The sequence below is a fragment of the Schistocerca americana genome, chromosome 8, assembly GCF_021461395.2.
Source record: "Schistocerca americana isolate TAMUIC-IGC-003095 chromosome 8, iqSchAmer2.1, whole genome shotgun sequence".
In the NCBI taxonomy this organism is placed as follows: Eukaryota; Metazoa; Arthropoda; class Insecta; order Orthoptera; family Acrididae; genus Schistocerca; species Schistocerca americana.
Genome location: NC_060126.1, coordinates 506,254,928 through 506,281,077, shown reverse-complemented (window position 1 = coordinate 506,281,077; position 26,150 = coordinate 506,254,928). Strand labels below are relative to the sequence as shown.

The 26,150-nt window shown below is 40.5% G+C and overlaps 1 protein-coding gene across 1 annotated transcript in view; it reads left to right on the top strand.

Moving 5' to 3' along the window:
* The window catches only part of LOC124544805 (midasin-like), a 291,545-nt gene that overhangs the window by 37,660 nt on the left and 227,735 nt on the right, over positions 1-26,150 (top strand). The window contains exons 4-6 of the mRNA XM_047123490.1: positions 6,179-6,453; positions 9,472-9,769; positions 16,090-16,248. Coding sequence (XP_046979446.1) covers positions 6,179-6,453; positions 9,472-9,769; positions 16,090-16,248 — 732 coding nt within the window. The remainder of the gene's footprint in view (positions 1-6,178; positions 6,454-9,471; positions 9,770-16,089; positions 16,249-26,150) is intronic.

Sequence of the window (26,150 nt, the reverse complement as noted above, 5' to 3'; positions counted from 1 at the left end):
GAGGTAGATGCTAGCCGAAACTAGAGGATGTGCTGTTCCGAGTGGCACCTGTGAAATGTCTTCAGTAAGCTGTGAGCGTGAGTCAGGGTCAGAACAGTGTTCTGTGTAGTTGTCAGTTCCGAGTTAATTGAAATGTGGGCAAATTGTCGGTGCTCGCACGGTGTGTGTGCTTCAGTGACTAAAGGAACCGAAGTGTCGGGTGTTTCGAGAGGCGCCACATCACAGATTTATATCGCATGCAGGAAAAGCGCAGAATCGTCATCTGCTAAGTCACAACGCAGACGAAAATGTGTGTCGAATTATCGTATTATCGTGACAGACAGAGAGGATTACGGTGAAAAATAGGAGATCGACAGTTGCGAAAGTTACTGCACAACTAAGTATCCGACTTGCGAACTCTGTCAGCACCAAAACAATGTGAAGGGAGCTCCAGAAACAGGGAATTGCAGTGTGCGCTCAAATTCCAAAACCACCCGTCAGTGATGCAAATACTCGTAACGGGATAACGTGGTGCTCAAGCCATTCTACCTGGAGTGTGGAGCAATGAAAAATGTCATTTGGTCAGATGGGTCTTGTTGCACACCGTTTCCAACTTCTGGTCAAGTTTTCATCCCAGGAGTGAAGCACGGTGGAGGTCGAGTGACAATACGGTCAGCTGTATCGTGGTATTTTGTGCGCCTTGTGGTTACACTGCAAGGTCGCATTACTGTGGAGGGTTATGTGACTGTCTTGTCTGGCTGGGTCCGTCCCATTGTACAGTGTTTTTTCACCTGTGGTGTTGCTGTATTCCAACACGAGAGGGCACCTGTTCGTGTAACTACTGCCTTCCGGGACTGGTTCTGTGAGTTTCGCATTTCCCCTGGCCACCACAGCCACCAGATCTCAATATTATTCGGCCATTGTGGTCTGCTCCAGAGAGAAAGGTGCACGATGCTATCCACCTCTGTCATCTTTACCGTGACTAGACATTATTTTGCAGGAAGAACAGTATAAGATTCCCTTGAAAGCCATATGGTTCCCGTATTTATTTATTCGGAGACAACAAGCTGTTTTGATTGTCAACTGTATACCACACCGTATTAGGCGTGGAGCTGGAGGCAGTTTGTGTTGTGCTTTTGGTATTCACATATTATTGTCTACCCTCTGTATTTCAGTACAAACAACCAAATATAATTACATTCTAAAATCATTATGCGATTCTGTTGTGTGTGTGTGTGTGTGTGTGTTTTGAGCTTTTCATTTTCACTGTGTGATGATGACAAATCCTGTGTAATTGAGAGATAAGCCCAGGCCAAGATAAGTAAACAAATCCGATCAAATTAGTGCTGCACTGGCTTCCTCTTCATCGTAACCACAAAGCGTTTCGCAAAGAGATTTGCTGCATAAAATGTTCTCAGACCAAATCGGTATAAAATTCCACATATTTGACAATATCTTCTTTTCTCTTAGTCAGGAGAGCAAGCACCAAAGGGACTATGGGAAACCACAGGCGTAAAATATAAATTAATGTACTCTGCGATCAGAGTTTACGTCGGCGACAGTAATGGCGTGTCGTCTGCAGCAAAGATGCTGTATTAAGTTTCTAATGTTTACTTTAACTTGTTCGTCATCTTTGAACATTCTCCTTCATGTCTGCTGTACACAATGAATGAATGAATGGATGAATGCATGCATGATGCAAAATAACGAATACAATATAAGAATGTAGTCTCACTGTATGAAGTTTCTGTTCCATCGCGTTCTGAGGGCATAGTTTGTGTCTTCATATACCAAGCCATTTTCCATAACACGTATTGTGGTGATGGGGGTTTTCTTTATGCCCATCGCAAATTTCATTTATTGTTGTTGATTTTTACTCTCAGTATACTTTTTTGAAGAGATACTGATGTGTAAGTAAGGCCCTGGACATCGAAGTATTGAATACAGTGTTTGTAGGGAAACTGACATCTGCTGCTGTGACTTAAATTTTTGGGTAAAGTTTCACTGAAAAATTTAAAACGTATGGATTCTGGCATAAGAATTAATTTAAAACATTTTTTTTTCAAAATTTTAAAATAGAATGTAACTGACAAGATTACAATTTCTTCAAAAGGTGGGCAAAATGTACACACCCCTCCCGTGGGTATTGCAAGGGGTAAATCTGTTAGTGCACTTTCTAGTTTCTATTGTCCTCTTGTTAGCTAATTGTCAGTAATTGAAGCTTGAGCTAGGATCGTGTATTTTAAATGAAATCTTGCACTTATTCTTAATGCAGTGCTTTCCACTACAAATTTTTTACAGATTTCTGTACTAGATTTTACATTGCTGTTGGTGCAGTACTATGAGACAGTTCTCATACAATGTCTCTCAAAGCTGCTACGTTTATTATCCTCCCAACCCTTCCCACAGTGGTACTTCGATGCCCTACCAACCCGCACAATAGCTTTGCACATCCCTACGCCACTGCTTCCGATCCCTCGTATCGTGCTTCATATCGCTGGAATAGACCTAGATGCGTGACTGTCCGATACATTCTTCCACTACCATCTACTCCAGTCCCTGCCACAACCACCTCCTACCCCATCAAAGGCAGGGCCACCTGTGAAAGCAACCACTTGATGTACAAGCTAAGCTGCAAACACTGCTGCAGTCTATGTGGGCACAACAGCCGACGACCTGTGTGTCCGACAAACTGACAAACTGAGGCTGAGAACTGGACCGTCCAGTTGCGAACCTGCCACCCGGCGTGGAGTGCTTCACTTTAATGATTGCTTCACAACCCGGATTCTTTTCACAAACGCCAGCTTTTCTGAATCACATACATTGTAACTCTCTCTACAACCTATTCTCTGTTCCCAAAGTCTCCCTGGCGTCACCATCGCGAGTCTACGTCCTCCGCCTGCCTCTCCCCTTCCCTGCTCCTGCGTCAGCCCTACACGTGCGTTGTGTTCCGCCAGTGCACCTACATAGTCCTTTCCCCTTCCTCACTTCTACCCTCTCCTCTTTGACAACCTCCCGCCCTTATGATTCTGCACCTACCAGCCGTATGCTGTTCCCACCACACCCCTGCACTCTGCCCCCACCTTGCCATCCCATCTTGCCTCAGGCCACCTCTGCACACCCACTATGCAACCCACAAAAGATCATGCTCGCCTCAGATTCAGCCACAGTTGGTTCTTAGCACCCAGAGGTGACAGTGGCAGTGTGTGTGTGTGTGTGTGTGTGTGTGTGTGTGTGTGTGTGTGTGTGTGTGTCTGGAGGGGGGGGGGGGGAGGTCGGGTCGTCTATAGAAATATGTAATTGGTTATAATAGAGGGAAACATGCCACGTAGGAAAAATATATCTAAAAACAAAGTTGATGTGACTTACCAAATGAAAGTGCTGGCAGGTCGACAGACACACAAACGAACACAAACATACACACAAAATTCAAGCTTTCGCAACAAACTGTTGCCTCATCAGGAAAGAGGGAAGGAGGGGAAAGACGAAAGGATGTGGGTTTTAAGGGAGAGGGTAAGGAGTCATTCCAATCCCGGGAGCGGAAAGACTTACCTTAGGGGGAAAAAAAGGACGGGTATACACTCACGCATACACACACATATCCATCCACACATATACAGACACAAGCAGACATATTCAAAGACCCATACACTCGCGCGCGCACACACACACACACACACACACACACACACACACACATATCCAGCCACACATATACAGACACAAGCAGACATATTTAAATGGTCTTTAAATATGTCTGCTTGTGTCTGTATATGTGTGGATGGATATGTGTGTGTGTGTGTGTGCGTGAGTGTATACCCGTCCTTTTTTCCCCGTAAGGTAAGTCTTTCCGCTCTCGGGATTGGAATGACTCCTTACCCTCTCCCTTAAAACCCACATCCTTTCGTCTTTCCCCTCCTTCCCTCTTTCCTGATGAGGCAACAGTTTGTTGCGAAAGCTTGAATTTTGTGTGTATGTTTGTGTTCGTTTGTGTGTCTGCCGACTTGCCAGCACTTTCATTTGGTAAGTCACATCATCTTTGTTTTTAGAAATATGTAATTGGATAGATAAAAATAAACTCACCAAATGGAAGCAGGAGAACACACACACAAACTGAGATGACAGAAGTCATGGGGTACCTCGTAACATTGTGTTGGACCTCCTTTTGCCTGACGTAGTGCAGCAACTCGACGTGGCACGGACTCGACTAGTCATTGGCAGTCACCGACAGAAATATTGAGCCGTGCTTCTTCTGTAGTCAACCACAGTTGCAAAAGTCTTGCCATTGGAGGATTTCGTGCACGAACTGACATCTCGATTGTGTCCCGTAAATGTTCGGTGGGATTGATGTCGGATGAAATGAGTGGCCATATCGTTTGCTCAAATTGTCGAGGATGTTCTTCAAACTAATGGTGAGCATTCGTGGCATGGTGACGTGGCACATTGTAATCTATAAAAATTCCATCGTTATTTGGGAACGTGAAGTCTGTGAACAGCTGCAAATGGTCTCCGAGGCATTGGTCTTTTCATTTGGAACAGAGAACCCTGTCTATTCTATGTAAACACAGACAACACCGTTATGGAGTCACTACCAATTTGCTTAGTGCCTTGCTGACAGCTTGGGTCCACAGCTTCGTGGGGTGTGTGCAGTACTTGAATCCTACCTTCAGCTCTTACCAACTAAAATTGGGACTCACCTAATCAGGCCACGGTTTTCCTGTCGTCGAGGGTCCAACCGATACTGTCACGAGCCCAGGAGAGGTGCTGCGCACGGTGCCGTGCTGTCAGCAGAGGTGCCGTAGCCCATTGATGCCAAATTTCGCTGTACTGTCCTAACAGATACATTTGTTGTATGTGCCATATTGATTTCTGTGGTTATTTCTCGCAGTTGTTCCATTCTGCATTTTCCGTTGTTTGAAGGACTTAGTGTAATTGCTGAATGATGTCTGGCAGTCTTTTTGTTTGTAGATTGCTACTGTCCACATAAAGGAGAGACAGAGTCGCAGACAGGCACAACAAATAGACTGCTGAACATTAGAGCTTTGAGCCAAAATGCCTTCTTCTGAAGTAAAAAACACGTATACATTCACACAAGAATAACTCTCACATGTGACTACTACCTCTCAAGAAAGAGTGAGTGATCTTCTTCTTTTTCTTCTTCTTCTTCTTCTTTGTGTGTGTGTGCGTGTGTTTTTCTACTTTGGAAGAAGACATTTTGGATGATGAAAGGTTAAATGTAAGTCTTTTCGTTGTACCTGTCTGTGACTTATCAGCTTTATGAGGTGAGTAGCAATATAATATTGTTATTGTTCAATCCTGGACTTTCCATTACTTGTAATATTCCCTAGACTGATAGGGTACAATAATTTACTGATGTAGAAGTGACAGAAACAATCTCTGATAATTTAATTTAATTTGATTTGATTTTTTCATTGGTCCAGTGTTATCATGCTGCACAGTTGCAGAAGTGAGTACTGGACAGATCAGAATGTGGATACAGTAATATATAATATAAGCAAAAGACGTTTACAAATTAAAATTAGGTATCTATTTCTACAATCTAAGTTTATTATTAATTATTTAAGTTACGTTTATTTTATATATACAGAAAACATTGTTCAGAATAGAAACAGTGTTTTATTAGAAATGCTTGTAGTTTCATTTTAAGTGTTAGGTATGTAGCAGTTTTTGTTTCCTGTGTATTTTATTGCATGTTATGACACCAATTTTAATCATCCTGTCCTAACACGATAATGTTTTGGAATATGTGGGGTGTGTATTCGATTACCCTCTGAGACAGTAGTTGTGTACAGTCTTCTTTTGCATCAAACTGCATGTTTTCAAGAGCTAATCCATAGTAAATAAGACAGTTTCATAGAGCTCTTCTTTGGACTCAACAAAAAATAAAAAACAAAAAAATGCTAATTGTAAGAGTTTAGCTGGCCTAGAAATTAAGTGAAATAGTACACCAGCTTGAAGCTTATTCTCAGCTATCATTCCAGTTATTTCACTTGAGGCTGCTTTACTCATATGTTTATTTTCGCTCCATTTTTTAATTTTTTTCAATTTTTGTCGAACTTTGTTTTGGGAAGATAAGTGATTTATTAAAATACTAAATTAGTGTTTAATTTTTTGTGTCAGAATATTATGGTATATTGTGATTTAAATAACGATGTCATATTAATATTTTTGGTTGTAGATTGATCTGCACTGGAGTTGTGCCGAGACGGTTGGGTGTGGGCCTGCAAGAAGTCGATATCTGTGACTGGAAAGAACTTCCGTGGGATGTACGATGGTTGCCATTTGCCCAACAACAGTGCAGTAACATTAATCTTAACTGGCATGCTTACTGTGCCACAGTAAATAGTATACATGTTTTAAATTATTTTACCTTCATCAGTCACCAGATGGAAAAAAGAAAAGTAAAGCCTTCTAGTCTCACACTGTTGGATCTCTCGCAGAAGTTCACTAAAGGTAAGGGGGTACTATGTGCTGCTTTATACAGTTGTGATTGATTACGTTTTCATTCTGCAATTCCATGTGTTATCCATGCAAATTTTTGAGTAAAAGACGTTTAAAATTCAAAGTTGAAATGTTGCTGGTTCTGTGGAACTAAAATTCTATTGCTAGTAAAGAAGGGAAAATTTACACAGATTTCCATAGGGTGTAGACTGCCTTGTTGTAAAATAACACTTAACTTCACCTGTGGCCTCCATCAGAGCCTTTACATACCCTTATGAAATTAATAGTGATCAAAACTTTGTTTCATTTACAATATGATGCAGTCTGCAGCCCAAAAGAATATTATGCAAACTAACATTAACTGCAAAAGCCTATAAACAAAGAAACTTCTTAAGTAAATTTTCTACATTTGTTTGTTGGCCCTTTATGCAGTATGTATTCACTAAGATCTTTGTGTGTGCCCAGTACCATAGCTAGTAGTGAAACAGTTTCAGAAACCATATACAATGAGTCGTTATGAAAGTGAAGTGTTTAAGAATACACGGGAGTTAATCTGTCCCTTGTAAATATATTCCTGCACTATAAAAAATACTCATCCAGCAGGATATGAATCCCACCGCTTTGATCATATTTTTGCTGTATTATTTTCATTTGGCAGTAAATTGTTTAACTACCTTTATCACTTTCTGATTTTAATGGATTGCTGCTGAGTATAAGTCAAGTTGTTTACATTTTCTGTACTATGTTTCAACGAGTGGCCCAGCCATCTTCCTCAGGTACTGTGAGTTTTGCTGTTATGTATACTGACTGCCTTTCGCCAGCCATACTGTTAATTGCTGTTGGCCCCATGCCACTGTTTATTCTGAGTTCGACTCCTGATGCCCATTACGACCTTTGATTCTCTCTTGTTTTTCAGAGCCCATACTGATATTCCTCGAAATGCACTTTGTCCTAACTTTTTCCATCTTTGGTGGATGTGCCAGACCCAAAATCCTATTTAAATTGAAATCTCTGTCCCTGTTTATTATTAGATTTTCTAAAATCTTTATTTAAAAAGAATTCGTAACTACACTATCTCAGAAACTTGCCATTTACACCATGATACTAATCTCCTTGTGTTTCATTTCGTGATGTGATTTGAGACGGTCCTTGATGACAGTGCATCTGCCCAATCGTTTTGATCAGGTGTACAGAATATGTTAGTGTATGAAAATTAGGAAAATTAAATCAACATTTTCATCTCAAAAATTTGATTTTAACTGTAATGCAAAATATGGTGAGATTAGATACAAGGTCAGTTCAATCGTAATTTCACACCAATGGTGTGTTGGAACGTAACATGCTTGTGTTTAGTGCATGACTGCCACAAGTTTCATTGTTGTATGTCTGCTAGTTATTAGTCAGTGCTGTTTTGAGTAGAACTATGTGTCGCACAGATTGCGAATTTTGAGATGGAAGAGTTAGAGCAGCAACGCATCTGCATTAAATTTTGCTTGAAACTCAATAAAACTGCTACAGAGACACACCAGATGATGCAGGAAGCCCATGGTGCTGAGTGCTTATGCCGTACTCGGCGTTACGAATGGTTAACACTGTTTAAAATTATGGCGTGGCGGAAGTTAAAGATGACCCTTATTCAGAACACCCTTCGATGTCTACCGATGATGCTCATATCTGAAACATCTACGAAATTGTGCATCCCAATGAAAGACAGACTGTCAGAGAGATTGCAGAAGAGTGTAACATTTCAGTTGGACCCTGTCATGAAATCCTGACACAGCATCTTGAAATGCATTGTGTTGCTGCCAAATTTGTCCCATTACTCATGATTCAAAAGCAGAAAGACCGTTGCCTCGCCATCTGTGAAGAGCAATTTTGGATCACGCAAGTGAGAACAAGATGTTGCTTGAGACAATTATAACTGGTGATGAGAAATGGTTTTACAGTTATGATGTTGAAACCAATGTTCAGTCTTCAGAATGGGCCGGGAAATAGTCTCCAAGACCAAAAACGCTTGTTAGGTCAGATCAAACTTCAAAGCCATGCTGATAGTCTCCTTTGACTTTGAAGGATTAATTCATCATGAATTCATGCCACTATCGAGACATGTTGCAATGCCTGTGGGAAAATGTGAGAAGGAATGGACTGAAATGTGGCTACACAATTCATTCTTCTTGCATCACGCTAACGCACCCGCACATTCATCCCAGTTAGTGTGTGGCTATTGCACAAAAAACAAAATAACTGTGCTGCCTCATCCTCAGTACTCGCCAGACCTGGTCCCTGCAGACTTTTTTCTTTATTTCCAAAGTTGAAAACCACATTGAAAGAACGAAGATTTGCAATGATAGACAAGATGAAAGAAAATTCGCAGGCAGCACATTGCACTTTCCGGCAATATGCATACCAAGACTGCTTCTGGAAGTGGAAATGGCATTGGGAGTGTTGTATAAATTGTGTAGAAGAGTATTTCGAAGGAGATCATACACTATAAGTAAAAGATAAGCGTGGAAAAATTTTGTGGAATTTTTTGAACAGACCTTGTATGTAGGTTCTGTAGTCCAGGTTCTTATCAGTGCCACCACCTAATAAGACTTCAGAAAGTTCTGTTTTCTTTGTTGGTTTAGTTTCATTTATTGTTCAAGACTTAGTTTAATTGGCTTATTTGCTACATAGTGCATCTTCTACAAAACAAATAAGTTGTTTCTTATTGCTTATGCCACATCTGGTCATACTGACCAGTGAGCATCATGAGTACTACATTTGCAGTTACAGTTGAGATACCACTGGAGTATGTGACCCACGTATGCCTCACATATGGTCGTAAAATGACTGCATAGAGGCATATTTGCCTTCCAAAAGTTAATATGTCGTATTTGTTTTATTCTGTACTTCACTGATATTTAAATGATATGTTTTTCTAAATTTTGAATTAAATAATTTTGATCTTTAATAAATTGAAGTTAGTAAATCATAACCTGATATTTGCTTAAACTCTTTGTTTTACAGTTAATTGATTTTCTTCTGCAGGTGAAGTTGATTCCGTTCATTGCCAACAGTTGCTGCTGCAGAAACTCTACACTTTGGTTACTGCAGTCAACATTTGTATTGAGCAATTGGCAGTAATGTGCCCAGAAATGTTCAGTGATGATAACAGTTTGGCAGAAATTATGAATTCTGTTATGTGGGTTGAACGTTTCACCCAACAGGGGTATCATCCTGTTCCCAAAGGAGGTGTCAGGCCAAGCTCTCTTGAAATGTTGACTCTGCATTTTTGCTGGTTGCGAAAGCATGTCATTCCGTTAATTACCAATGATAGATTGTGCAGGTGAGTTATACCACGCAAAGTTTAATCTACCTTATATTAAACTGAAATGAGCAAGGCTGAAATAGTATATAGTAAGTTTATCACAAAGCTGCTTGACCTACACATGGGCCACTGAAATATGTCACTTGACAGCTCACATGTTGTTGGCTATAGCTGCCTTCGCACATTCTCACAGCTCTGGTACCGAAATATGTTTTGTGAATGCGTGTTACTATCACTACACATACAAGCCACTGCATAATAATGTATATGTAAGTATCACAGAAAAAGTGTTTCTGACAATGGAGAAAATAATTACTGTGAAAAGAATTTTATAGTATACAAGAATTGACACTAAAACCATCGTCATAACAATCACCATCATCAGCAGCAGCAGCAGCAGTTATTAACTGTTTATTATCACATGTAGTATCACATGTAGTTGGCTTCTCCAACAAGTTTACCAACATGATCTACTTCCTTCTTCCATGAGGTGGCATCTACAGTAGCACGAACTTAATGTAACAGCCTTTCCACTTCTTTTGTAGTTAAAGACATTATTATTTCAAATGTAAGTTTGACATCACTCCAAACCAATTCAATTGGGTTGAAATGACAGTGATAAGTTGGTAGCCTAATTACCATATGACCTAGTTCCCTTGCAGCTTCATCTACTCATATGTAAGTGCCCATAGGCTTATTTTGTTTCACAAGTGAATGTAACAGCAGCTTTGTCATACCCACTTCTGCAGCAGTGTCTGTTGCCAGCAACCACTGCACTATAATATCCATAAATGTGCCGACAAACTGCAACAGTTTGGAATGAATCAAGATCTGTAACTGCGCGAGGCTGCTTTTTCCTTTTTTCTTTTCAGTAGTACTTAAAAGTACACTGTTTTCTCCACAGGGGCTGTTCCACACAGTTTACTTAATTCTCTTGCAAGTATTGAAGTAGCCCCCTTTCCTTATTGCAGTTCTTTGACTGAGTCCTAGAGTTTTCCAGTGTAAGCTCTAAAACTTCATCCGCAGAAACTGATGGACACCTACTAGCAGAAACAAATTATTTTTCTTGCTTGTAAAACTCAAGTTCTAAAGCCTAATTATTTAACAGCACTCCACAGTGCAGCAGATTATTACTTGGTGAATAATGTCTTTTTGATGAAATTTTTTAATAAACAAAAACTGTAGTCAAAGTGGTAACACGACACAACTATATAGAAGCAGGCGGTTACACACTAACATCCAATGGTTACATAGAAGCCAGCAACATGATAACGTTGATTTCGGAACTGACTTTTGTTGTTGTGCTGTTGTTGGTTCAGAAGACACAGTGCCTCGCATTCCGTGTTTGTTTGTCAGTCAATTTGTGGAGTGACCTTAAAGTACCATGTTTCAGCGGGCCAAGGTATATGTCAGTTCCACTTACTGTTAATAAGATTACTTGTCTATAGAGCGCAAATATTTGTCCCTTCCCATAGTTTAGTATATTTGTTTGTTTGACTAGGAAACTGGAGCTTGTCATGTTTCTGCATTTTGTTTTATTTTGCCAACATTGACCCTTTGCTTTTGCAACCATCTTTCCTTCACTTTCATCAGACAGGCATTTTCCTTCAGGTGATAGATCTCGGAGTTGGTTGTACAGTGAGAGACATCGTCAGTGGTTTATTGTTATTGACCCCTTAAGGGATTGTTTTGTGTGCAAGGGACACTTTTTTTCAGTAGGAGCTGTCAGCAAAATAATGAGGGATATGTAAATGCATGGACCCCACAGTTTATCATTGAATCAACAGCTTTTGTGGGCAGTTTTCTTACCAACTGAGCTACCGAGGCATGACTTGCTCAGAATTCAACCTGACAGTACCCCTCTCCAACTTTCGAATTTCCGTAGGAGCTCACCTATGTACCTCGATAACACCTATGGCAGAAAGGTGTTGGTGGAGAACAGCTTAGCCACCATTCGGGGATCAGTGATTATTTGCAAAATGAATCTTTCATCAGTGCATGGTGCATGGCAGATGGTACCTTGTACCACTAATTGTTATTCTCTTTCCTCATCCACTCCCAGATAGAACAAGGGGAACACAACTGTTGACATGCCTCCATACAAGCCCTTATTTCTCGTACCTTGTCTTCACAGTCCTTACATGAAATGTGTGTTGGCGGCAGTAGAATTGTAGTGTGGTTTCACCTGCAAATTCCTGTTCTCTAAATTTTCTTCATAGTGTTTCGCAAAAAGAACACAGTATTCCATTCAGGGATTCCCATTTGAGTTCACAAAGGACTTCTGTCATACTCGAGTATTGTCCTAACCTACAGGTAACAAATGTAGGAGCACACTTGTCAATTGCTTCAGTGTCTTTCTTTAGTCTGACCTGCTGCAGATCCCAAATGTTTTAGCAGTCCTCAAGAATGGGTTGTGCTAGTGTTCTGTACACTGTCTCCTTTACAGGTGGGCTACACTTATTTAAAATTCTCCCAAAAAATCAGAATCGACCGTTCCACTTATCAAGTAAAATTGGAAGAAACAGTGAGGACAATTACTCTATATAATGAAACCACCAAATCAGACATAGATTTAATTCAGGGCATGTGTATAAAGAAATAGAATGCTTTCACTGGGACAAATGTCTACAATAAAGAAAGAAAACAGTACAGTAATTTAAGACTTCTGTGTGTGACAACACTCGCATAGAGAACTGACCAGACGGAACAAATGTGCCTTTCAGAAGGGAAGATTTTTAAAAGGTCCATTGGACTGGGCATGTGGTGCTTTGCGTTTCATTGTGCTGAGTGTAGTATACACGTATGGATCCTGTGCTGGCCCTTATTTCCTGCCGGGCCCAGGCATTTGAAAGTTCCAACAAGTTTTTGTTTGAATCTTGAGGATTATGGTAAAAATTGGAAGTCTAATGCACCAGCCATGTAGAAATACAAAGAAACATCACAAAGGGATGTGGACAGAAATCGATTTGGGGGTCTGTGTTGTATTTAGTGGCACAACACTTCTAAAATAAACAAAGAGCTGGTGCTTGCCTGACAAATAAAAACAGTAGTAAATAAAACATATATCCTTCTGAAAGGAAAATTAACTACAGTGTGGACTATGATCATTATGCTAAACAAAGTTTTAATCAAAAGACACCACATACATATTTTGCTCTCTATCTCCTTGAGGTTCTGAGTTGCAGAGACCATATAAAATTACTGCAAGAATATGTGTAAAAATAATGCATTAAGTTGCCAGCTTAATCACTGTTCAGTATTCAATACCAACCATACAGTGAGGCAGTTTCATAGGGTAGTCTTTATGTTTAAAGCTCAGAGGCAGTGCTGAACCACATAAAAAGACACATGAAAAGCTATTAATGCTTCTGAGAAAAATGCGAAGGGGTATACTCTTAAGAGTGAGAAATGTATACAAAACAATGCCAGTAGATTCCCTACTTGTTATCTTGGGAATATATATACCTCGAAGACCTTTAACTACAAAGGAGAGTAGCTCTGAAGAGAAAATACATGAAAAGAATGTGGGCAGTACATGGTGTGTTACTGGGTATTGGAGCTGCAGTACTGACAGGGAGTGGCAACACATGTCGGCATCACTTCTGCCAAACACTAAAGAATAAAGTAGGATGGAGCATTTAGTTTCCACAAGATAAGTGGTCCAATTCATCTCTGGGCACGGGTTTATTCTTCATACACCTATTTATACAAAATTCAGATCAAAGAAAACTGACAGCGTTGTGTGTGGTGAGACTGTAACACTGGAAGATAATATTTCGCATTGTTATGGTGCAGCTCCGTATTCAGAATGATACAGGTGTGCTGTCAGAGCAGTACACACTTATGAAGTTCTGTATTCCTCAAAATTAATGAATTCTTGCAGACAAGTCACAGAAGGAACTTTAAGCATATATCACTGCAAGATGTGCGATATGATACTCCAAGTGAGTGTGATGTCACAATGCTTAAGACCATGCACATGTATTTTGGAATGTTAAGACTAAAATCCCTACCTAACCATTGATGTTTAGGTCTTCCGTGGTTTCTCTAAATTGCTTTAGGCAAACCTCAGGCTAGTTCAATATGAATTGGCAAAGCTGACTGTCCAGTCCACACACACACACACACACACACACACACACACACACACCAAATACTGTGATTGGTGACAACAAAGCTTGACAGCAGATGGAAAATTGGACGCTTGTCACTGCCAGGATGCCAACAGTCCACGAGAAAGAGGGATGATGCGACTTTGGTATAAGTAAAGCCATGTGACAAAAAGTGAAATGTGAGCTCCACATGTCAGTTCTGACATTGAACTGTGGTGGTTTTCAAGGACTGGCTATGACTAAATTTGGACATTCTATCGGTTAGACCTATGATGTGATGCGATGGCAGCACATGGCAGTGGCCTGAGTTCAGTGAGAAGCGATCACAGGCTCTGCGTAACGATATTTTTCTCATACAGTGCTTCAGTAGTAGAACCGTATGCACTGGCTACAATGGTTGAAGACAGGATCCATTTCACGTTAGCTGTGCCCCTCACATTTGAAAGACATGACTCCAGAACCACTCTAATTTGCTGTGATGATAATAACAACAATAATAACAAAAGAGAAATATACTGCTATTAATAAAATAATTAATATATAAGTACAACTAAAACAGTGCAGATTGTTTGAAACATACTAACATACGTTCCAGCTGGCAGTGACTTTCTGATTGAGATATAATATACCAATACATGAGTGTAAGGCACTTATCTGTAGTATAATGACATTTCAACATAACCGTGTCACAAATTTGACCTTGCACGGAAATGTGTGGTGATTAAACTGACTTGTTGCATCTGCTACATTAAGTGGAAGAGCACTATGTGATCAAAATTATCCGAACACTTCGCCGAAAATGACTTAAAAGTTTGTGGCGCCCTCCATTGGTAGTGCTGGAATTCAATATGGTGTTGGCCCACACTTAGCCTTGATGACAGCTTCCACTCTCACAGGCATATGTTCAGTCAGGTGCTGGCAGGTTTCTTGGAGAATGGCAGGCCATTCTTCACGGAGTGCTGGACTGAGGAGAGAGATCGATGTTGGTCTGTGAGGCCTGGCACGAAGTCGGAGTTCCAAAACATCCCAAAGGTGTTCTATAGTATTCAGGTCAGGACTCTGTGCAGGCCAGTCCATTACAGGGATGTTATTGTCGGGTAACCACTCCGTACATTATGAATAAGTGCCTGATTGTGTTGAAAGATACAATCACCATCCCCAAATTGCTCTTCGACAGAGGGAAGCAGGAAGGTGCCTAAAACATCAAGGTAGGCCTGTGCTGTGATAGTGCCATGCAAAACAACAAGGGGTGCAAGCCCCCTCCATGAAAAGCACAACCACACCATAACACCACCACCTCCGAATTTTACTGTTGGCCCTACACACACTGGCAGATAATGTTCACTGGGCATTCGCCATACCCACACGCTGCCATCGGATCGCCACATTGTGTACCGTGATTTGTCATTCCATACAACGTTTTCCCACTGTTCAATCTTCCAATGTTTACACTCCTTACACCATTCGAGGCATCATTTGGCATTTACTGGCGTTATGTGTGGCTTATGAGCAGCCGCTCAACCATGAAATCCCAGTTTTCTGACCTTCCACCTAACTGTCATAGTTCTTGCAGCGGATCCTGATGCAGTTTGGAACTCCTGTGTGATGGTCTGGATAGATGTGTGCCTATTACAAATTACAAACCTCTTCAACTATCGGCAGTCTCTGTCAGTCAACAGACGATGTCAGCCTGTATGCTTTTGTGCTGTATGTGTCCCTTCACATTTCCACTTCACTATCACATTGGAAACAGTGGACCTTGGGATGTTTAGGAGTGTGGAAATCTCGCATACAGACATATGACATAAGTGACACCCAATCACGTGACCACGTTTGAAGTCCGTGAGTTCCACGGAGCGCCCCATTCTGCTCTCTCACGATGTCTAATGACTTCTGAGGTCACTGATATGGAGTACCTGGCAGTAGGTGGCATCACAATGCACATAATATGAAAAAATTATTATTTTTTTGGCAGTGTCCAGATACTTTTGATCACATTGTGTATGTTCCAGTACTGCATTTTATGTTTCAGTAGTATGTGATCATAACTTAAATTACTGTGTAAGACAGCATCTCTAGTTACGGTGTGTGGAAATGGAGCAGTTATCTATAAGCCACATTTTGAAAGGAGGAACAATAAGAAAGAAATCAATTAGTCATTTTGAGCCACGTCACTGAATTATCCATATCTGTTAATTATAGCACTTTTGCATATCCTTTTTCTAGAATCGTACCACGTGCACGCGAAGTTCTGCAGATAGCGAGAAGCCTTAATGAAGTGTTCTTACAAGGTACATCAGCTGTTATCACAATCAGTCGGCGACTGCGTGACATTATAGGGTATGTTCTTCATATGGACTGTGATCTTCGTGTGAAACTTAACAGGTAAGAGGGATATTGTGGAAGCAATCATCATATGATATAATCCCTGTAATAGCTTAAAAATATAAAACATAGGACTAAAAAACCACTAATCTTCACTGCAAAACTACTATTTCGATTACTGTTTATTACTCTTTAGTCCTAAATGCAGACTGTCAGAAATGTGATTGTAATGTTATAACATCGTTCAACGATAATATGATTTTACATAAATATTTTTTACCTTTATGCATTTTATGTTGGTGTACATTGAGGTGTAGGTGAATATGGAAAGGGGGTAAGAAATGAAAGAGGAAGCCGCCTGGTAGAATTTTGCACAGAGCATCATTTACTCATAGCAAACACTTGGTACAAGAATCATGAAAGAAAGTTGTATACATGGAAGAGGCCTGGATATACTAGAAGGTTTCAGATAGATTGTATAATAGATTTAGGAACCAGGTTTTAAATTGTAAGATATTTCCAGGGGCAGATGTGGACTCTGACCACAATCTGCTGGTTATGAACTGTAGATTGAAACTGAAGAAACTGCAAAAACGTGGGAATATAAGGAGATGGGACCTGTATAAACTGACAGAACCAGAGGTTGTACAGAGTTTCAGGGAGAGCATAAGGGAACAATTGACAGGAATGGGGGAAAGAAATACAATAGAAGAAGAATGGGTAGCTTTGAGGAATGAAATAGTGGAGGCAGCAGAGGATCAAGTAGGTACAAAGACGAGGACTGGTAGAAATCCTTGGGTAACAGAAGAAATATTGCATTTAATTGATGAAAGGAGAAAATATAAAAATGCAGTAAATGAAGCAGGCAAAAATGAATACAAACGTCTCAAAAATGAGATCGACAGGAAGTGCAAAATGGCTAAGCAGGGATGGCTAGAGGACAAATGTAAGGATGTAGAGGCATATCTTATTAGGGGTGCAATAGATACTGACTACAGGAAAATTAAAAGAGACCTCTGGAGAAAAGAGAACCACTTGCATTAATATCAAGAGCTCAGATGGAAACCCAGATCTAACCAAAGAAGAGAAAGCAGAGAGGTGGAAGGAATATGTAGAGGATCTATACAAGGGCGATGTACTTGAGGACAGTATTACGGAAATGGGAGAGGATGTAGATGAAGATGAAATGGGAGTTATGATACTGTGTGAATAATTTGACAGAGCACTGAAAGACCTAAGTCGAAACAAGACCCCAGGAGTAGACCACATTCCATTAGAACTACTGACAGCGTTGGGAGCCAGCCCTGACAAAATTCTACCATCTTGTGAGCAAGATGTATGAGACAGGTGAAATACCCACATACTTCAAGAAGAATATAACAACTCCAATCCCAAAGAAAGCAAGTGTTGACAGATGTGAAAATTACCAAACTATCAGTTTAATAACTCATGGCTGCAAAATATTAACACAAATTCTTTACAGATGAATGGAAAAACTCGTAGAAGCCGACCTGGGGGGAAGATCAGTTTGGATTCCATAGAAATGATGGAACACATGAAGCAATACTGACCCTACGACTTATCTTAAAAGATAGATTAAGGAAAGGCAAACCTACGTTTCTAGCACTTGTAGAATTAGAGACAACTTTTGACAATGTTGACTGGAATACTCCTTTTCAAATTCTGAAGGTGGCAGGGGTAAAATGCAGGGAGTGAAAGGCTATTTACAATTTGTACAGAAAGCAGATCGCAGTTATAAGAGTTGAGGGCCATCAAAGGGAAGCAGTGGTTGGGAAGGGAGTGAGACAGGGTTTAGCCTCTCTCCGATGTTACTCAATCTGTATGTTGAGCAAGCAGTAAAGGACACAAAGAAAAATTTGGAGTAGGAATTAAAATCCATGGAGAAGAAATAAAAACTTTGAGGTTTGCCGATGACATTGTAATTCTGCTAGAGACAGCAAAGGACTTGGAAGAGCAGTTGAACGGAATGGACGGTGTCTTGAAAGGAGAATATAAGATAAACATCAACAAAAGAAAAACGAAGATAATGAAATGTAATCAAATTAAATTGGGTGATGCTGAGGGAATTAGATTAGGAAAAAGTAGTAGATGAATTTTGCTATTTGGGGAGCAAAATAACTGATGATGGTCGAAGTAGAGAGGATATAAAATGTAGACTGGCAATGGCAAGGAAAGCGTTTCTGAAGAAGAGAAATTTGTTAGCATCGAGAATTGATTTAAGTGTCAGGAAGTCGTTTCTGGAAGTATTTGTATGGAGTGTAGCCATGTATGGAAGTGAAATGTGGACGATAAATAGTTTGGGCAAGAACAGAATAGAAGCTTTCGAAATGTGGTGCTACAGAAGAATGCTGAAGAGTAGATGGGTAGATCGCATAACTAATGAGGAGGTACTGAATAGAATTAGGGAGAAGAGAAATTTGTGGTACATCATGACTAGAAGCAGGGATCAAAGGATCACCAGTTTAGTATTGGATGGCAGCGTGGAGGGTAAAAATCATAGAGGGAGACCAAGAGATGAATACACTAAGCAGATTCAGGGTGATTTAGGTTGCAGTAGGTACTGGGAGATGAAGAAGCTTGCACAGGATAGAGTAGCATGGAGAGCTGCATCAAACCAGTCTCTGGACTGAAGACCACAACAACAACAACAACAACAACATGCAGGTTGGGCACAGTCTTATTTGAGATGCCATTACATGCTGTTCTTCCCATACTACTGTATTTTGATCATGAAGTGTTGTAAGCGTGCACTGTAGTTTTTGTGTGATGTAATTGAATTGGGCATTTTTTTAATTCTTACATAATTGGTGTATTATTTCTGGTCTGCCTGAAGGTAGCCATAACTGCTAGCTTGCTCGATAACACGTACTAGGACAAAATTAGCTAATCACAAATGGAATTGAATAAAATGTGGCAGAGAGAGCAGCAAAGAGGAGATGGGGCATGGAAAGGGGGGGGGGGGGGGGGGGAGACATGCTGATGGGCATGACCAAGCAGGTGGGGGAGGAGGTGGGGAGTGTGGAGGAGGAGATGAACATATAGGGGGGAGGGGGGGGCAATGATGTGGGCAGAGAGACAGGGGAGCATGTGGTGGTAAATACAGCTTCATACACAAAAAGTCTTTCAAGAAGCTTCTAAATTCTGCTGTAAACACTTTTATCTTATTTATGTGGCAACTGTGTATAACCAAGCGAAGTGAACAGTTTTGTAATAAATGCAAGCTATATGCCAGGCTCAGTCAAATGAAAACAGGACAAATGGGAGGAGTTAATATAAATTGTTTGTTATTTCAAAAGTAACTTGTGCTTGATTTGTGACTTTATGCGACGGCACACCTTACTGGTACCTCTGACAAAAAGAAAGCACTAAAATAACATTTTAAGGCATCTAAATTTCAAAAAAACGTCCCCCAGAAGTTCACAGTACCAGAACCTTTTTTGCAAATCAAGCACTGGCAGTAACTTTTAGTAGAGTTATCCCATTGTGAGACGAGAGGTTCAGTGCCCTCACAGAAAAATGTTTGCGGCTGCCCATGGAACCGTGATTGTACCAAGGCATGTGCCTCTTCATCTGAAACATATCGATGGTCATGAATCTCTTTCTTCAGTGCTCCAAAAATATCAAAATTTCGCATTGAGAAATTGTGGCTTTTTGGTGGATCTTTAAAGGCTTCCGAGTGAAACTTCTGCAGTGTAGTCAAAACAACATGCAGAGCAGCCTGGGAAAGTTATGGTGACCATTTTCTCTGACCGCAAGAGCCCGCTGCTCGTAGACTTTCTGAAAAATGACCCCACAATTAGTACACAGCAGCATGTCAACACTTTTCAAAAGTTAAAGAGTGCTGCAAAGTCCAAACTTTCAGAAATGTTGATGGGCAGTATAATTATCTTGGTGGATGATGTTTGCCCACGTGTTGCCAAATGCCAAATATATTTAGACTTTGCTGCATACATTTTTCTGGGAAATCCTTACACATCCTCCATACAATCCCAATCTCCTTCCCCCCCCCCCCCCCTCCCTCCCCCCTCCCCCCCCCTCCCCCAATGTGATTTCCATATTTTTGGAACCCCAAAGAAAGTGATGTGTCACAATCGATTTGCTATGGACGAAGAGATGTACAACCACGGTTCCGAAGACAGTCGCAAACAGTTTTCCATCTGTCTCATTTTCATTTGATTGCCCCATATGTTTTACACATCTGAGAGCAGAATTACTTCATGAGAATCTTTGGAAGCATTCTATCAATAAAGAAAATATTCCAATACATCAGTTTGTTAATAGTGTGTGTGGCTAAAATGAAGCATTCAAAAGGAAATAAATTGTGTTGTTTAAGAACATGTGTGTAATAGTGCTGAAATTTGATTTATATTATATTCACATTCACATATCAGTGTTGTATCTCTCCCTATTATAATGACTTCTTAATGCTGTTATTTAGCACCTGTGATAACATTTTAGAACCCTGAAGATGGAGTTGAAGTTCTAATAAACCAATATTCCATGCTGTAGGAATGTTCTCGTAGAATGCAAATACTTTTGGATTAAAAGAGATCACTCATTGAAAAGCAGAAGCGTTGAGTTATCAGTACGCACATGGGGGGGAAACAACTTGTTATCTTTTGGAGTTACATATTTGAGAGCTAAAATGCCCCCCCCCCCCCCCCCACTTATGTCCCTACATGGTGCCAGCTGGAATAACATTGGAAATGCTGCATTTCAGCAGGTGGACTGGTGGTGGTGTGGGGAGTGTCAGGTGGAGTGGTGAGAGGGATGCAGGGGTCAGGGAGAATGACTTTCATGTGGGCGACCAACAGCTCGGAGGAAGCAGTCAGTTTCCTGCCTAGGAATGTGACAGGGAGGGGTGGCTTGTAATGCACGATTGTAGAAGCCAGTAATGAATGCGACACTCCGTGAACGTGATGTGGAGATGTGAAATGGAAAGAGGTGACAGGACTGGGAAGGGAAAATTTTAGGGCTACCGTATTTACTCGAATCTAAGCAGCACCTGAAAAATGAGACTCGAAATCAAGGAAAAAATTTTCCCAAATCTAAGCCGCACCTGAAATTTGAGACTCCAAATTCAAGGGGAGAGAAAAGTTTTAGATCTCACCTCCAAATCTAAATGAAGTTGGTCCATTGTAACATGAGACACAATTTAGGTCAAATGGATGAAGATAACAGCTACAGTAGTTTGGTTCGAGTTGTAAGCTCAGCATTTAAGCTTTACCAGGTAGCCATTGCTGTGCGTCAGGTGCTCCGTCCGTATTTATACGGGCACCCTTCCTTTTTCACGTGCTTTGTCTGGTTTGAATTGATTGCTTATTTTGCTTTGATCTGATAAGTGCCGTTCTCTTTGTTACAGGTGTTTGTGTCACTCTAAGCTGAAAATGCATTATTGTACTGTGTCATGCATTGTTTGTTGCATTCTGATAATCAGTGTTTACGACCTGTCACTGCTCGCGGCACGGCTTGCTTTTGTGTGCGCTAACGCCGCTTACAATAAAAAAAAAGAGAGGAATTGTCTCATTAGCGAAATAATGGCAAGAGACTGCTATTTAATAGACTGCATATGATAGATCTTCTGAACAAAAGTTTAGAGAAAATTTTTCTCTGTTTGAAAATGTTTGCAGAGTCCTCTTTAGTACATTACATTCTGCACAGAAATTAGTCATCTTAGATTTAAAAATCTAGTCCGTTGCCGTGCTCCATTTCTGACTGTATCATTATTTAGCATAAGATTAATACGAATATAAACATGACATGATATGTATATTCTTCCACATTTGCAGTTGTCTCACTCTAGTTTCGTAGTTTATTAGGCAGACAGGATTTAAATGAGATAGCAGCAAACATGAAAGAATACATGGCATAATGTTTGCATTCGTGTTATTCTTATGGTGACGTGAATACAGCATGTGATTCACAATTCGTAAAAGTTCCTATTAGCAACCATCTCTTGTCACAGGTAGGAAATAATTCAGAACGTAGAGTTGGCATCACAAACAGTCTTGCCAGTCGGGTTTTCGTAGCAGATTTTTAGTGATGACTTCAAATGCAGTGTGTGTTGTTGTTGTTGTTGTTGTTGTCTTTAGACTGCAGACTGGTTTGATGCAGCTCTCCACGCTTTTCTATCCTTTGCAATGCAGAGTAGCAACCGTTATAAAAAAAAAAGAATGAAAATAACTTAGAAGTTAAATGCTGAAATTTAAAACAAAATTTTATTAGGTTTGTAATACATCTTATACGAAATGTTTAAAATATCAGTCGTGATTCTGAACCACTGTTACTCGATTCTTTGTTGCTCATTTCTTCATACAGAGCATCGTCCTCTGTACCATCTAGTGCACTGGATATCGAACATTTTTTAAATGCTTGTTGCGTAGTCTGATTTGGAACACACTTCCATGTATCATAAATCCATTGTCACACTTGCACGTTTTACACGTCCTGTTGGTGTCAGTTGTCTGTTGCTTTTTGAAAGCCAGTCTGTGTACATGCGTTTAAACTTGTCCTTAAATGGTTTATTCAAACAGACGTCAAGTGGTTGCAGAATTGACATCATCCCGCCTGGAATTACTGCAAAGTCTGTTTTGCTTTCCCCTAATTTTCGTTTTACTGCAGGTGTTGTATGGCCTGCGTAGGCATCTAATACCAACAGGCTGTGTAAACCAAGCATTGCGCCGGGACGACGATTCCACACATGCTTAATCTATTCCAGCATCATGTCCTCCGAAAACCACCCAGTACCGTTTGCTCGTACAATTACAGCTTTTGGAAACACTTCCGATTTCGGTAAAGTCTTTCGCTTGAAAACTATGAATAGGGTTTATTTACGTCCATCTGCTGTGCAAGCCAGCATGACGGACATCCGCTGTTTTTCACCCCCTGATGTAAGAACACTTGTCTTTCTTTCCTTTGGCATCAACCTTATAATTTGACGGCATGTCAAAATATAAGGGAGTTTGGTCAGCATTTCCTGTCTGACCAAGAAGGTATTGCTTTTCAGTGCACCGCCTGATTATGAAACGCTGAAATTCCACAAGTTTTTCTTTTTTCAGCAGCTTCTGTACAACTGAAGTTCGCCTCCGAAGTGAAAAACCCCAGCGCTTCATAAACAGATCAATCCATCCGCGACTAGCCTTAAAATTTTCGGTATTTTGTTCTCTAGCAATTTCGTGTGCCTTAATTTTTAAATTTTTGGCGTTCACAGGCAGGAATTTCTGACACTGTTGATTAACAAATTCATTTAAAATCACGTCTAGTGCATGATATTGGCCCCAGTTTGGCCCACTAAATGCTTTCTGCTACTTGAACATTCAAATAATTTGTTTCTCTGCAGTCGCCATCACCTGACGTTGCTCTCATCAATCCCGTATTGCAGACTTGCAGCACGATTAGAACTTCGTTCTCCAAAAGAAATTTCTCCCATCTTGAATTTGTACTATAATGAAAGCGCTTCATCATGGTTCACTAACACCAACAAGCACTTCACAAACTTCCACGAAGCAATAGGTGCCGCTGCTTGAAATCTTAATGAGCCCCAGCATAATCAACTTGTGTAACAATCCTAAAGCCTTGTGCATTGTTGGTATTTTTGTGTAAAGAAATTTATTATTGTTGCTACAAATATTTGAAAGGCTGCTACAATCAAAGACAAACAATACGGAATTTCTATTTACTTCTTTGGATAATGTACGAAAATGCAGTGGTCGAAACTCGGGGCAGAGAAAAATGCTTGTCTTCTACCTTTTCTTAAAATTTATTTACTGACATAGAGGTTTTGGCGCCAATATTTATCTTAGTGCCTGCAAAGCATGCCTGTGTAGCGCTACACATATTTGACGGAATAAGTCAGTTGTTGCGGCACCTACCAACATTTTTCAGAACTTCCAATTACTTTGCTCTCGATTCTAAGCTGCAGGTGGTTTTTTGGATTACAAAAACTGGAAAAAAAGTGCAGCTTAGCTTCGAGTAAATACGGTAGGGTTTGTAGCGACAGTGGGTTACCGCAGATTGATGGCTGGACAGTTATGGGAGCATAGTTCAGAAAAGCTGGTAGTGGAGGGAATGATCCAGATGGCCTGGGTATTAAGCAGTCATTGAAATTAAGCATGTTGTGCTTCTAGGTGGTCAGCTTGGTTCTCGGCCACAGTTTGGTAGTGGCCATTCATTCTCCTGGACAGTCAGTTAGTAGTCATACTGACATAAAGTGTTGTGCTGTTTGCAGCAGAGTTGGTATATCACACGCCACTTTCACAGGTGGCCCAGTCTCTGTAGGGGTAGCATAAGCCTGTAGCAGGACTGAAGGAGGAGGTGCTGAGTGAGTGGATTGGGCAGGTCTTGCACCTGGGTCTGCCACAGGGATCATATCCTGGCGACAAGGGATTGGGAGTGTGGGAGTGGTATAGGGATGGATTAGTAGGTTGTGTAGGTTTGGTGGGTGATGGGGGAACACTTCAGGAGGAAGGGCTAGGGCAGGATAGCCCTCATTTCAGGGCAGGCTGAGAGATAACCAAAGCCATGGGGAAGGATGTAGTCCATGGTGATATTTGGTGACCGGGTGGGGGTCTCCTTCACAGCTGATTCTTCTTGTCAGGGGGGAGGGGGGGGGGGGGAATTGGGGTGTGTGGATTAGGTTCAGGGGGTGGGGGATGTATTGGCTGTATGTGAAGGCTTTTGTGAGGCGCCTTCAGCATACACGGCAAGCGAGTTCTCGTTACTGCAGATAAGCTGTCCACTGGTGACTGGGCTGTATGGGGGATGACCAGTCCACCTGATCAGAATACAGCATTGGCACTTTTAGTCCATTCAGCACTGTGTAGGGAGCATAGGTGTGTGTGTGTGTGTGTGTGTGTGTGTGTGTGTGTGTGTGTGTTTTACTGTAACTTGTCAGAGATAACTCCTAAAGCTAGCAGGTTTTCGCCTGTTGACAAAACAGCGCTTCTGCTTAAGGATGACTTCTTTTTTGACAACTCGACACTTCTACCCTTTGCCGAGTGGTCTCCTTTAACCCAGAACCAATGTTACAAATAATTGGTATATTTTTTGACTAATAATATTATATATTTAATTTGTTGATATGTCAGCTTGTGCTACTGTTTGGGAAGTACACTTGTTTATTTGCTAAAAGTAGAGCAAACTGGATAAGGTGTTACAATACACTCGTTTATTTGCTAAAAGTAGAGCATACTGTATAAGGTGTTACAACAGTGAATGCCACATACCAAATGGAAGTCATCCATAAATTGGCTGGTAGACGTATAAATATTGTACTGACATGTCATATGCAGTGTGCTTACAATAATTAAAATTTTCTTAGATATATGGTGTGGTAATTACATAACAAATTAGAAGACTGAGTTGATGGGCAGTACTTAGCACCAGGAGGTGAACTGTGTGGTACTACCAAAACTCACATATAAAAGTGAGAGAGAGAGAGAGAGAGACACACACTGCCGAGCTTTCAAAACTAGTAGACCTTTCATTAAGGAGGGGAGAGGTTTAGGCTGGGGGATGCTGAAAAGGAAGGGCAGATCACTACTGAGACACCAGAATGGGACAGCCCCACACCTAGTGAGAGCAATAGTAGACAAAGGAAACAAATAAAATATTAATCTAAATTTTGTTTCAGTGTCAGATTGTGTAATTCATTTAAAATACTTCACCACGTTTCACATCAATTTTTTATTCTTTCATAATCATTCCATAATGTCAGAATATACACTTTTTCTAGTTTTCTCTAGGATTGGGGCAGTTATTTATTTATTTATCATATGGTGATACAGAGCTTGGACCAAATACATAATTTTAAGAGTATACAGTGTAAGGAATGAAAAGCAGAATACAGGTACAGAATCAAATGTCCAAAGTGTTATGCTAAATTATGTACACATTACACAAGTTCTTAATTTCTAAGTCCAGTGTCTTGACCCAGTTGAGTG